General features: G+C 36.7%; 1 protein-coding gene across 1 annotated transcript in view; it reads left to right on the forward strand.

Annotated features, from left to right (window-relative positions):
- LOC142985250 (uncharacterized) overlaps positions 1-10851 on the forward strand; it is an 83224-nt gene extending 72373 nt beyond the window's left edge. The window contains exons 8-14 of the mRNA XM_076133297.1: positions 517-688; positions 1579-1702; positions 4292-4695; positions 4957-5021; positions 5475-5556; positions 6252-6418; positions 6886-10851. Coding sequence (XP_075989412.1) covers positions 517-688; positions 1579-1702; positions 4292-4695; positions 4957-5021; positions 5475-5556; positions 6252-6418; positions 6886-7908 — 2037 coding nt within the window. The 3' untranslated portion in view covers positions 7909-10851. The remainder of the gene's footprint in view (positions 1-516; positions 689-1578; positions 1703-4291; positions 4696-4956; positions 5022-5474; positions 5557-6251; positions 6419-6885) is intronic.
- Positions 10852-14808: the final 3957 nt, after the last annotated feature.

The raw sequence follows: 14808 nt of genomic DNA on the forward strand, positions 1-14808 counted from the left end.
CACCATCATTCATTCATTCATCATAGGTCATTTGTTCATCGGTCATTCATTCACCATCGGTCATTCATTCATCGGTCATTCATTCACCATCGGTCATTCATTCACCATCGGTCGTTCATTCACCATCACTCGTTTATTCACCATCGGTCATTCATCCATCGTTCATTCATTCATCGGTCAATCATTCACCGTCGGTCATTCATTAATCGTCGGTCATTCATTACCCTCACTCATCATCATTTATCATCTGTCATCAACACTTAACATCGACGATCATTACTCAACATCTATCATCATCATTCATCATTGATTATCATCTTCACTCATCATAATTCATCATCGATCATCATCGATCATCTCCACTCATCATCATTCGTCATCACTCATCATCGATCATCATCATTCATCATCAATCACTATCCTTTGGCTACGAATCCCCAAAAAATGAAGTTTAATTACAAATATGTACCATAGAATAAATTTTAATATGTAACTTATAGTAATATATATTGGCAGACGCCCCGGCGCCTCTCGCTCCGTAACGGCGGGCCCGACCGGCACAGCGACGACGAGGAGGACTGCAGGAGGGGGGAGGACTCGGCCGAGGACCGCGCCTTCCTCCAGCACCTGAAGCAGTTCTATAAGAACAAGAATGAGCCGCTGAAGAGTGGATATACTTTGAAAGATCGTGAGTTTTATAGTAGACGAATAGACTCTTATATTTGTTTTTGAGTTAGTATAATTTGCTGCAATAATTTTGAAAGGCAGTGCATTTTATAGTAGACGAAAAGAAAGGCTCTTTTCGTCCACGTCTAAGTTTGTTTTTGAATACTTTGTAAATCGATTTAAAGTTGTGCAAAAATAAGAAATAGATAAATAAAAGCTTTTTATAAAAAATCTTTATAAACTATAAAATGCACTGCCTTTCAAAGTATTTTCAGCAAACTGAGATGTATAGTTTGCCGCAAACTTTTTGCTTAGTGATAAATCAGAGAATGAGTTGTTTTAAAGTGGATATACTTTGAAAGACCGTGAGTTTTATAGTAGACGAAAAGACCGTCTCTTATGTTTTTACTGAGCTTGTATAGTTTGCTGTAAACTGTTTGCTGACAGTTAAATCAAACATGTTTAAAACAATGAGATTAAAATTTTATTCATACTCTGCAACTAAGTCAAGGTTTTGCAAATAAAACTTACTAAATGTCACAATCTAATTGCCTGGCAAAAACTTTTCCCCAGACTAATTACCCGGCGTAGAGCTACAAAATGTTTGTTTAACAAACAGAGCTCGTCTAAAAATTTGCTACTAACTATTTGCACTACCGACGGCTTATTACAAACTATGTGCTTAGCAAATAATTTACAATTACCAGTGTGGCATACCCTCTGTACCACACTATCAGTTCAACATAAAAATTGCCACTAATTGTCTGCCAAAGCAAACAGTTAGCCACAAACTATCTGCACTGACAAACATCACAATCAAATATTAGTTCAAGCTCCCAGTCTGCCACAAACTATCTGCCATCGCAAACAGTTAGCCACAAACTGTACGCTCACCATGTCCTCCACTTCCAGTATCTCTGCGCTCGCTGTACGTGTGGGTGGTGTCGCGCGGCGGCTACGAGGCCGTGTGTCGACACAAGCTGTGGCGAGCACTCACGCACGACCAGCCCGCCAGGACACGGAGACATTACGAGAGGTACTGCACCTACATATATATATACTAATAACTAAGTAGTACAAGCTGTGGCGAGCACTCACGCACGACCAGCCCGCCAGGACACGGAGACATTACGAGAGGTACTGCACCTACATATATATATACTAATAACTAAGTAGTACAAGCTGTGGCGAGCACTCACGCACGACCAGCCCGCCAGGACACGGAGACATTACGAGAGGTACTGCACCTACATATATATATACTAATAACTAAGTAGTACAAGCTGTGGCGAGCACTCACGCACGACCAGCCCGCCAGGACACGGAGACATTACGAGAGGTACTGCACCTACATATATATATACTAATAACTAAGTAGTACAAGCTGTGGCGAGCACTCACGCACGACCAGCCCGCCAGGACACGGAGACATTACGAGAGGTACTGCACCTACATATATATATACTAATAACTAAGTAGTACAAGCTGTGGCGAGCACTCACGCACGACCAGCCCGCCAGGACACGGAGACATTACGAGAGGTACTGCACCTACATATATATATACTAATAACTAAGTAGTACAAGCTGTGGCGAGCACTCACGCACGACCAGCCCGCCAGGACACGGAGACATTACGAGAGGTACTGCACCTACATATATATATACTAATAACTAAGTAGTACAAGCTGTGGCGAGCACTCACGCACGACCAGCCCGCCAGGACACGGAGACATTACGAGAGGTACTGCACCTACATATATATATACTAATAACTAAGTAGTACAAGCTGTGGCGAGCACTCACGCACGACCAGCCCGCCAGGACACGGAGACATTACGAGAGGTACTGCACCTACATATATATATACTAATAACTAAGTAGTACAAGCTGTGGCGAGCACTCACGCACGACCAGCCCGCCAGGACACGGAGACATTACGAGAGGTACTGCACCTACATATATATATACTAATAACTAAGTAGTACAAGCTGTGGCGAGCACTCACGCACGACCAGCCCGCCAGGACACGGAGACATTACGAGAGGTACTGCACCTACATATATATATACTAATAACTAAGTAGTACAAGCTGTGGCGAGCACTCACGCACGACCAGCCCGCCAGGACACGGAGACATTACGAGAGGTACTGCACCTACATATATATATACTAATAACTAAGTAGTACAAGCTGTGGCGAGCACTCACGCACCACGCACGACCAGCCCGCCAGGACACGGAGACATTACGAGAGGTACTGCACCTACATATATATATACTAATAACTAAGTAGTACAAGCTGTGGCGAGCACTCACGCACGACCAGCCCGCCAGGACACGGAGACATTACGAGAGGTACTGCACCTACATATATATATACTAATAACTAAGTAGTACAAGCTGTGGCGAGCACTCACGCACGACCAGCCCGCCAGGACACGGAGACATTACGAGAGGTACTGCACCTACATATATATATACTAATAACTAAGTAGTACAAGCTGTGGCGAGCACTCACGCACGACCAGCCCGCCAGGACACGGAGACATTACGAGAGGTACTGCACCTACATATATATATACTAATAACTAAGTAGTACAAGCTGTGGCGAGCACTCACGCACGACCAGCCCGCCAGGACACGGAGACATTACGAGAGGTACTGCACCTACATATATATATACTAATAACTAAGTAGTACAAGCTGTGGCGAGCACTCACGCACGACCAGCCCGCCAGGACACGGAGACATTACGAGAGGTACTGCACCTACATATATATATACTAATAACTAAGTAGTACAAGCTGTGGCGAGCACTCACGCACGACCAGCCCGCCAGGACACGGAGACATTACGAGAGGTACTGCACCTACATATATATATACTAATAACTAAGTAGTACAAGCTGTGGCGAGCACTCACGCACGACCAGCCCGCCAGGACACGGAGACATTACGAGAGGTCATTACTATATTTTTGTTTAAAAAAGACAACTCCCGCACTAAGAATTGCTCTTGTGTCGCAGGGACTTACAAACATACAAACAACGGACACAAAGTACAACCAGACCCGGAACAACTATTTGTGGTTCGCACAAATAATTGTCCCGTGTTGGAATCGAACCCACGACTTCCCGACGCAATGCAACATGACGAACTAAACCACTGCGCCACGGAGGCAGTCAAATTATTACCTAGATTGTAGTGTCTAGATATCTACTTCACTAATAATTATCACTTGTTCTAACGGTGAAGGAAAACATCGTGAGGAAACCTTGCATGCCTAAAAATTTGTTTAACTCTTTGACCACCACGACGCTATATTACGATGAAAGCGTCGTGAGCACTTATTACATTACATTTATTACATTTATTGAGGGCATGCAAAGTCCCCGCACTCGGCCAGCGTGGTGGACTCAAGGCCTAACCTCCCCCTCGTTTGGGAGGAGACCTTTGCCCAGCAGTAGGTCACTAATGGGTTAATTTTTTGAGGGAATACATCAGTCAAATGGTAAAAACATCGATTTTCGATCCAAGAAAAGCCCGTTGTATTTCTAGTCACAAAAATATTTGATTAACACGAGAATAATATAATCAAACTCAAAAAAAAACTTTATTTTCACAGATTTCTCCTACCCTACGAAAACCACGAACGTCGCAACGGCACCCCATTTTTCAAATTAAATGGTAAAATAGAACCTGAACCACAGACAATAGCAACCATCGACGTGACAGACTCTCCCTTAAGAGAAACCACTCCTGAAAAAATCCTGAGAACCCCTTCACCAAAACTGGAAAAAGACCCTGAAAAAGTTGAAATTATCCTGAAAAATGCCGAAGAATTGAATAGAGAGTTTCTCGATTCTTTGCCAAAAGAGGACAAGTTAGCTAAGATATCTGTGAAACCTGTTGAAAAGCTGATTGAACCGAATATGGTGAAACTTTACGAAGACGGTAGAGAGAGCAAGGAGGAGGTTAAGGATTTGACGCAGAACGCTTTTTTGAATGATGTCAATAAAATTGGGATGGGTGAGTAATTTTACTAATATTATAAAGCTGAAGAGTTTGTTTGTATGTTTGAACGCACTAATCTCAGGAACTACTGGTCCGATTTGAATTCTTTCAGTGTTAGATAGCCCATTTATCGAGGAAGGCTATAGGCTATATATCATCACGCTAAAATAAAAAAGTTCGTCATAGTAGTTAAAATAGGTGTTAAATTAACAGTTTATTTTGATATTTTTACATTAATTAATTAATAATTTATAATTTTATTTATTATATTTCCAGGAGATCCTAGCAGAGCCGCTCCTGCACCTTTAAATGGACACGCGGCGTTACCTCCCGTTGATTTGGTAATTATTTACTATTATTATAATTTAATTATTATAATTATTATTATATTTAATTGAGAGACTGGATAGATGTTAAATTTTTTTTGTAAAAGTTTACACTAAAAACTATACACCTTTTTATAAAAAAACAACGTAGGTACAAATTTACGGTGAAATAAAATTATAGCAAAAGCTTTGTTGTGTGATCCCTTTTCAACTTTTTTTTTATAAAAAATATTTTAAATCAAGATTTGACAAGTTTGTGTCTAATTTTGGATCTAAACAAAATAAATTAATTTATGAAAAATTTTTTAACCTAAAAATATAGATAAAGTTATTTTAAGTATAATTACTACCTATTCTTCTTCCTATTAAAGCAGATCTACAATAAACATCCTAAAACTACATTATTAGTTATATTTAGTACATAATGTAATCACATAAAAGTAAATAATATACTCGTGTCTCCCACAGAAGTCCCGGCCGGCTGGTCGCAGTTCTCTCCGCGCAGTCCGCGTGAAACCTGCCCGGGCCCCGCTCGCCGCGCCCAACACACGTATGTATATGTATACTATCTATATATAGACTGTGGCGTAAATCTATACTAATATTATAGAGCTGAAGAGTTTGTTTGTTTGAACGCGCTAATCTCAGGAACTACTGGTCCGATTGGAAAAAATATTTTATTGTTGGATAGCCTATTTATCGAGGAAGGCTATAGGCTATATATCATCACGCTACGACCAACAGGAGCAGAGTACCAGTGAAAACAGTTACAAAAACGGGGAAAATTATGATTCTCTTATGTGACGCAAGCGAAGTTGCGCGGGTCAGCTAGTAATGGATAATCCTTTATCAGCGGATGGGTGACCACCCGACTGATCCAAAAATTAAAATGTATCTCTGACATAAATTTTAATATCATAGCGCCTCTCAGGCGGCTTGAACAACTTTGACACTAGATTGACCACTAACCATACGATAGATCTATAGTATCATAGCTTTTGAAATTTCGGCCATTTTGTGTGTTTTTAAGAAAGCGATTTTCGCTCGTACTGGCCGGAATTTCAAAAACTATGATACATACGCCAGAGATAAATTTTAACAATATTTAGTAGAATATTTTCTACGTATATCTATATTTCTTTTTCGAATATTGTCACAAAAACACTTAATATGTGACTAACCTACTACTAAAATAAAAAAGTATATATCTTAAAAAAAATTATCATATATTTTTTCCCTCCACAGCACCGAACCCGCTGCGACCGGACTCAGCATCATCGTCCCCGCCACTGTCCATCACGTCGTGTCCGCCCCCCGCGCCCCCCTCCCTGGGCGCGCCCCCCATCACCAACTTCGGCATACATCACCCGCCGCCCCCCACGCAGGCACATAGCGATGATGATATTGTGGAGGTATGTTATATTAATTATATTATTAGATACTAGCTGACCCGGCAAACGCTTTTTTGCCCTGTAAATAAAAAATATATAATGTCACTTAGGGAAAATAGATGTTGGCCGATTCTCAGACCCACTCAATATGCTCACAGAATTTCATGAGTTTCAAGCCGTTTCGGAGGACTACGGTACCTAACTAACATTGTGACATGGATTTTTTTTATATATAAGGTTATAATCTATGACTATCCCAATGCTGGGCAAAGGTCTTCTCCGGTATGAAGAAGTTCCTTGAGACCATCACAATGTTTTCCTTCACCATTATAACAAGTAAAAAATATTTCTAATGCACACATAACTTGGAAAAGTCATTGATGTGTTGCTTCGAACCTGCAACCACTTGGGGCGTACTAACTTATACCACTCGGCTATTACTGCTCTCACCACCTACGTAATTAAACATTTATTTTTTTATCTTCCAGGTACCTTACAAACCAAAAACGCCCGAAATCATCGACCTAGACGAATACCCGGAGAGTCCTCAGGCGGTCAAAAAGAAAAAGCTGGACATTTTGAAAGAACGGGGACTCGAAGTCACGGCCCTCCCGCCCTGGAACCCTATGCAACCCATCATAAACCCACCCATGATTATAAACCCGGCCATGCAACACCAAATCATGACTCAAGCGCAATTATTCCAAATGTATAATATTATTCCACCTAATTATGCGAATGGTTACTCCCCGCCTAAAGTTATTCAGGCATCCTCTGCTTTCGGGAATGCTGGGCCTGAAAAAACTGTTTACGGGAATCCGAAAGACCCTTTCATGCCCCCCCCTCATATATTACACGGGGCTCCGGTTAAACCTTTAAGAACCCCCCCTGCCACCACCCCCCAGGACATTTTAGACCTCACTTGTAAGTCCACAAGCCCCCCCTTACAGCCGGCAGTCGAAATCCTAAGGGTATCTTCCCCAAAATCTACAGCACAAAATCTAACCAAAAATTACACCCTAATCGACGGAAAAGCGGTCGTCGGATCCAATTTAGAAATAACATTAGTTAATAAGGCCCATAGTCCTACGAAAACGGGTCCTAGACCTCCCCAGAAAAGGTCTTCGAACGGCAAATTTATGTCCAGTAAGACCTCAACGCCGCCTAAGGATTTCGCTAAATTTCCCCCACCCACACATACTAATGTGCAAAAGAAACCGGCTATTAATATACCTAATTACCAAATAAGGGAGAATTCGCCCACTTCGAGTCAGAAACCACAATTTAAGGCGCAAAATGTACCTTTACCGCAAATAATGGACCTGCAGAAAGGGTCTCCTCCCGTGAATTCTTTTATAGACCCTTACACAGTGGCTTTATATAGCAGTTTAGCTAACCAGATGGACCAGCGCCAACTGGCCATGTATAGGGAACTGATGGCTAACCAATTCAGAGGGTACCCCGGCCTCCTAAATCTAGGAGTCTCGAACACACCTACAACGAAAAATTAGATATCTAGTCTTAGTTGTTAGTGATAATTGATAAAATCCATACTAGTATTATAAATGCGAAAGTAACTCTGTCTTTCTGTCTGTCTGCTACTCAAACACGTCTAAACCATTGAACCAATTTGCATGAAATTTGGTATGGAGATATTTTGATACCCGAGAAACGACATAAGCTACTTTACCCCGGGAAAATGACGCATTTCCGTGGGAAAATTCAGGTGGCGGATGAATTCGCGAGTAAAAGCTAGTTATAAATAAAAATGAATTAAAAATGTATGCACATAATTTTTGAACAACTAAACTAAATTGGATTATTCTTTTTTTAATATGTTTGTAACTGTCGGGATATAGTTTGTATGGGATCGTAGGATCAAAATTCCCATGGGAATAGAATCGTGATGAAATTGTATCCGGACAAAGTCGGGCCAGTTTGCTAATAAATAAATATCATTGGACAACTCACACACGGTCATTTGATTCCAAACTAAGCAGAGCTTGTACTATGGTATTATAATGTATTTTATCAATTATCATTAAATTTACTTTTGTGATAGATTAAATAATTTAATTTTAATGTGATTTCGAGTTCTGAACTTTTGAATTTTTTATTTTAAATTAATTTTTATTAGTGAAATAAACCTTTTAATGCGTCTTACTAATAAACGTGTTGTAAGCTGTGATTAGTTATACAGAGTTTTGTCTTCACTCATATACAGTTACAACATTGATTGTAAGTGTACACTGTATAACTAGTCACAGCTTACAACACGATTATTAGTCAGACAGTGTAAAACTTTTGTATGTTTTTGCAAACATACATAGAAATAAATTATGTGTGTAGTTCAAGTATTGGAGTCGAACCCACGACTCTACCTAATAGTGTACGTTCTAACCACTGTACTATAAGAACTCGAAATCACAAATAATTTTGATCTCCCAGGGAAGTTTTTTTTTAATTTTAGTATCAAAAAAATATGGGAACAATTAATATTTTGTTTCTATTATAATAATAATTAATGAAAAAACATGTTTTGTAAATATTAGCAAGTAATTATGTTTATATATAATTTTAATGCGGAAAAGTTTTATCGAAACGTGTTTAGCCGTGTTGGTATATTTTTATGTTAATTTTAGAGAGATTTTTTTGCAAAATTTTGAAGTGTAAAACCAAAAAAAATGATTTTTGTGGCCTAGAAAATTAACCAAAAATAATAATTTATTACAAAATTATACTTTGGAATATTTGTTAATCACTCTCTAGACATTTATAAATTAATTAAATATATATTTTAGTTCTTTATTTCACTGATTTTGATGTAACTTTGATGAAAAACCAAGCACTTATTTTGTACTAAAAATCTTTAAGTGCAGAGTTTGAAATTGTAACCGGTAGATGGCATTACACATTTTCGCGTGTCTATGGGAAAAAGACGTGATTTTATGTATGTATGTTTGTAAAATACACATTTATTTTTCAAAATTTATGTGTATCTATAGGTTGAAAAAGTTACATCAAAATCGCTCCATCAGTTCTTGAGCTAACACCAACACAGCTAAACATTTAATTGTAAATTAATATTGTGTTAAACTAGCAGAATTTGTAGTTTAAATATTCAATTATTATGTTTAATAAATGTCAGTTGTTTTTATTAAAATGTGACTAAAATATAACTTGATACTATCCCACTGCTGGGCATGGGTCTCCTCTCGTGATGAGAGGACCCTAGGTACACACGCAAAATAAATAGATTTGTTTGTTTGTCGTATGGTTAGTTAGAGGCCTTTGACGTGGCTTAACGACTGTTATCTTAGTAGACAACAACCGGGACCGACTTTTAACGTGCCCTCCGAAGCACGGAGACGCCCAGCTCAAATACCACTATGCGATCTATGGAATGACCGCGCCAATGGTTGCTTAACCCACACCGTTTACCGACCGGTGAGCGCAACTGGCTATTAATAGAAGAAATAATTTTCATCGTATGGTTAGTGGTCAACCTAGTGTCAAAGTTGTTCAAGCCCGAAAGGCCTTTGACATGGCTTAACGACTGTTATCTTAATTGACAACTATGACTTGAAGCACGGAGATGCTCGGTTCAAGTACCACAGAACGATCCATCTATAAAATGTCCGCGCTAAGGTCGTTTTACCCACTAATCGTTAACATACCTTCTAAATTTATCTTTGATATTTATTTCATAATTTTCAAAATATATTAATTTACGGGAAATATCAAGATATAAAGTCAATTTAACCCATTAATGTCCCACTGCTGGGCAAGGGTCTCCTCCCGTAATAAGGGAGGGGTTAGGCCTTGAGTCCACCACGCTGACCAAGTGCGACATAATATTTCTTTTAGCCGATTTCAAATCATACATTCGGATTTTACATGCAAATATTAATCTGTTTAAAATATTCTTAGCCCATGTTTTTTGCCCAGCAGTGGGATTAAATCTGACGTTTGTTAGACATATTTGTAAACTTTGGGATTACTATTGTTATTTAAAGATTAACAAAAAAGTATGGTCGAATTAAAAACTTCCTCCTTTCGAAAGTCGGTTTAAAATTGCGACTATTACATGGGACTTTTATGCTCAGGCCGTTACAATCGTGTTGACTACGTCATAATCAAAAGAATCATGTGAATGTGACAATGTGTAGTGAGTGAGAGACACAGATATAATGACGTCACGTAGTGAACACGTTTGTTATCACACGAGTATAAAGTAGTCCGGAGTTTGATAACGTGCCCGGTATATGGCAATACTTTGTCCTATTTCATGGGTCAGAAAAACGTGAGTTTTCGAAAATAACAAATGTTTTCCCAAAGTAAATTGATTGTATAAATGTTCCTTAGGATAATTTTCTAATTGGCAATGTGTAAATATATGATAATGTTGCATTAAATGTCGCTATGCTGGCGTACAAATAAAGTTAATAAAATTATTATTTGTTTTATTTTATTTTTTACCCTTTACTTATAAAAATATCGATTAGACTCTGTTCTATGTATAAATAAATCTTATGTAAATAAAAATTATTCACCGAAATGTTTGTACGCGCATTACTTTTAAACAACTAAATTAATTGGATTTTTTGATATGTTTGTAATTGTCATAACAAGGTTTGTATGGGACAAAATTGTATATACTATACCCGGACAAAGTCGGGTTAATAGGGAATTAGGTAGACTTTTGATGTTTGAAAATTTAAAGATAAAAATGGAATTTATTTAATTAACAACATGTCTACTAGGATATATGTATATCGAAGTATTGTCAATTTCAAACAATCTAGATTTAGTGAATACTAAATGAGGGTAGTCGTAGAAACTTGCACTACAAGATGACGTTTTGCACCTACATCAGTCTGTCCGCGACCACGGTCGATGTAACACGATCGAAATCGTAGTATATGAAGTTAACTTTTAAATGTTCACCGCGTATAAGACCCGTAGTTAATTTCAGTATTAAGAAGAGCTTTTTATGATAGCGTAGTTGCCAATATAAAGTCATGACAATTAGTGTCTGCGAGATGGCGATTGTAGTGTTTAAAATTGTGATATTAGATTAGACTAGAGGCCGCCCGCGACTTCGCGTCAAAAGATTTCCCGGAGTAAAAAGTATCCTATGTGTTAATCCAGATTATAAACTATAGCTGTACCAAATATCGCTAAAATCCGTCTAGTAGTTTTTTCGTGAAAGAGTAACAAACATCCATACATTCTCACAATCTTTAGCATTTATATTAGTAGGATTGTGTTATTGTAGTACAGTGAAGGAAAACATCGTGAGGAGAACCAGCTTGCCTAGCTGTGAAATACTGAGGAATGGTAAGAACAAACAAAAAATAATATTATCGTTCTGTGACATATTAGGTCAAGGAAAAAGTCTTTTCGCATTATAGTATGCATGAACTTGTAATAAAATCTTTTCTCTACACAAAAAAGCTCGATATTTGAGTACCTCACGAGCTCACTGAAAGAAACCTAATGAACCGTGTACTCATTTGTGATTGTTGAAGCCAAAGAGATTTTATTACAAGTTCATACATACTATAATGCGAAGAGTTTTCACCGACCTAATAGTAGAGAGCCTTGGCATGCACGATTTAATTAAAAATTTATAGTTTTGAGTGTTTACAAAATAAAGTACGTACGTCAGGCTGGCCCGGCCCCATGGAATTTAATAATGAGATTGTTATCAATCCAATGTACCCGGGTATACTAATATATGTAACACCTTCATTTTCAATGTAACTCTTTTTAAAAGAAATTACGTGCACTTCTTAGTGGCCGGGCCAGCCTGACGTTTTCAGCCCGGCCACCTTGTTTCCCACTAATCTACAAAAAATACTGGCAATATTGTGCTACAGATGAAATGTACCCTATAATTTATGCATATGTAACACAAAATCGAATCCTAAAATGCAATAGCATACGAAATATTAGCGGTTGCAGGTGGCCGGGCTGAAATTATTTCGTTAATATAAAACAGTAAAACTGCAACACCTACCAAAAACTAATACCAGTACATAATGAGATATCGAGATATAGAATACATGTAACGCTTTCATTTTAAATTATAATACATATTTAGAAAGAATAATCACTTGAAATTATATTTCAGCCCGGCCACCTAAAAGCGGTAATATTCCCTAAAATCTTATGCCAATTTGTACAGTAAAACCTGATACAGCTATGAAATGAAAGTTACGTTCGTTTCGTTTTAGTCGTATACCTTTAAGCCTTCTGTTTGACTAGATTATCAAAATCTGAGAAACTTGCCGAGGAGTGACTATCATTTATTAACTAATTTCAGGACATTTGGTTTGTTGAGTGAAACAAAATTGGTAATTGTCATATTTTTTTAATAATCATTTTTGAAATTAGTTAGACAACATTTGTACTTATATTAATTAGGTACTATAACAATTGTTAATTATAAATAATGTAAAAAAAGGTTACACATTGATAATAACACAGTTATCAAAAAAATATAGTAATATTAATATTACCTTAACATCGAACATTCATTCATTCAGAATATTAGAAGATAATTTTTGGTTAAATACTTATTATACCTTGGTAAAAAATCACAGATTTTCATAATGATTTTTACATCAACTTTGAATTTAAAGTTTTGAAAACCTTCAATTAAAATTATGCTAATATAATTATTACAACAATTCTTAAATAAAGAGAGAACCATAGTTCTTTCAGTGGCAGCTAATGGAAATATAGCTATGTAGTATATATAATTTAACATAATATTAAAATCACAGCTAAAAATCACAATGTTAACTTGTATAATTAAACGTATGCTAATATAATAATCATTGCTAGCCTATATCTGGCATTTGTACTATAAGTATTTTGACTAATTCAAATTTAAATATATTGCTTATTAGAATCGTTAAAAACGTACTAATCACTTGATTATGTTATTTAATCAAGCTAAAATGTACGTCAAGGAATGTAAAAATATTAAATCCAAATTACTTTTTTTAACACTAGACTGCAAATCGTCATAACACATCCACAGATCTTGATTAAATAGTATTTATAATGTCCTAGATTTTCCCCCAATACTACATGTGGTTTTGATGCTGTTACATATTTAATAGCTTATGGTTATATTGCATTTAATAACTTTAAATTAGAAATAGATCAGACTGAAAATAATAATAATATGTTATGTAAATTATATATACTACATAGCTATATTTCCATTAGCTGCCACTGAAAGAACTATGGTTCTCTCTTTATTTAAGAATTGTTGTAATAATTATATTAGCATAATTTTAATTGAAGGTTTTCAAAACTTTAAATTCAAAGTTGATGTAAAAATCACTATGAAAATTTGTGATTTTTTACCAAGGTATAATAAGTATTTAACCAAAAATTATCTTCTAATATTCTGAATGAATGAATGTTCGATGTTAAGGTAATATTGATATTACTATATTTTTTTGATAACTGTGTTATTATCAATGTGTAACCTTTTTTTACATTATTTATAATTAACAATTGTTATAGTACCTAATTAATATAAGTACAAATGTTGTCTAACTAATTTCAAAAATGATTATTAAAAAAATATGACAATTACCAATTTTGTTTCACTCAACAAACCAAATGTCCTGAAATTAGTTAATAAATGATAGTCACTCCTCGGCAAGTTTCTCAGATTTTGATAATCTAGTCAAACAGAAGGCTTAAAGGTATACGACTAAAACGAAACGAACGTAACTTTCATTTCATAGCTGTATCAGGTTTTACTGTACAAATTGGCATAAGATTTTAGGGAATATTACCGCTTTTAGGTGGCCGGGCTGAAATATAATTTCAAGTGATTATTCTTTCTAAATATGTATTATAATTTAAAATGAAAGCGTTACATGTATTCTATATCTCTATATCTCATTATGTACTGGTATTAGTTTTTGGTAGGTGTTGCAGTTTTACTGTTTTATATTAACGAAATAATTTCAGCCCGGCCACCTGCAACCGCTAATATTTCGTATGCTATTGCATTTTAGGATTCGATTTTGTGTTACATATGCATAAATTATAGGGTACATTTCATCTGTAGCACAATATTGCCAGTATTTTTTGTAGATTAGTGGGAAACAAGGTGGCCGGGCTGAAAACGTCAGGCTGGCCCGGCCACTAAGAAGTGCACGTAATTTCTTTTAAAAAGAGTTACATTGAAAATGAAGGTGTTACATATATTAGTATACCCGGGTACATTGGATTGATAACAATCTCATTATTAAATTCCATGGGGCCGGGCCAGCCTGACGTACATAATAAAGTATCTGTATGAAACAGGTCACCGTCAGCTGTATAAGTCGAGTCACTGATGTTATACATTCTATGTGTTGTATACCTCCAGCCGCGAA

The sequence above is a fragment of the Anticarsia gemmatalis genome, chromosome 29 (assembly GCF_050436995.1).
Source record: "Anticarsia gemmatalis isolate Benzon Research Colony breed Stoneville strain chromosome 29, ilAntGemm2 primary, whole genome shotgun sequence".
In the NCBI taxonomy this organism is placed as follows: Eukaryota; Metazoa; Arthropoda; class Insecta; order Lepidoptera; family Erebidae; genus Anticarsia; species Anticarsia gemmatalis.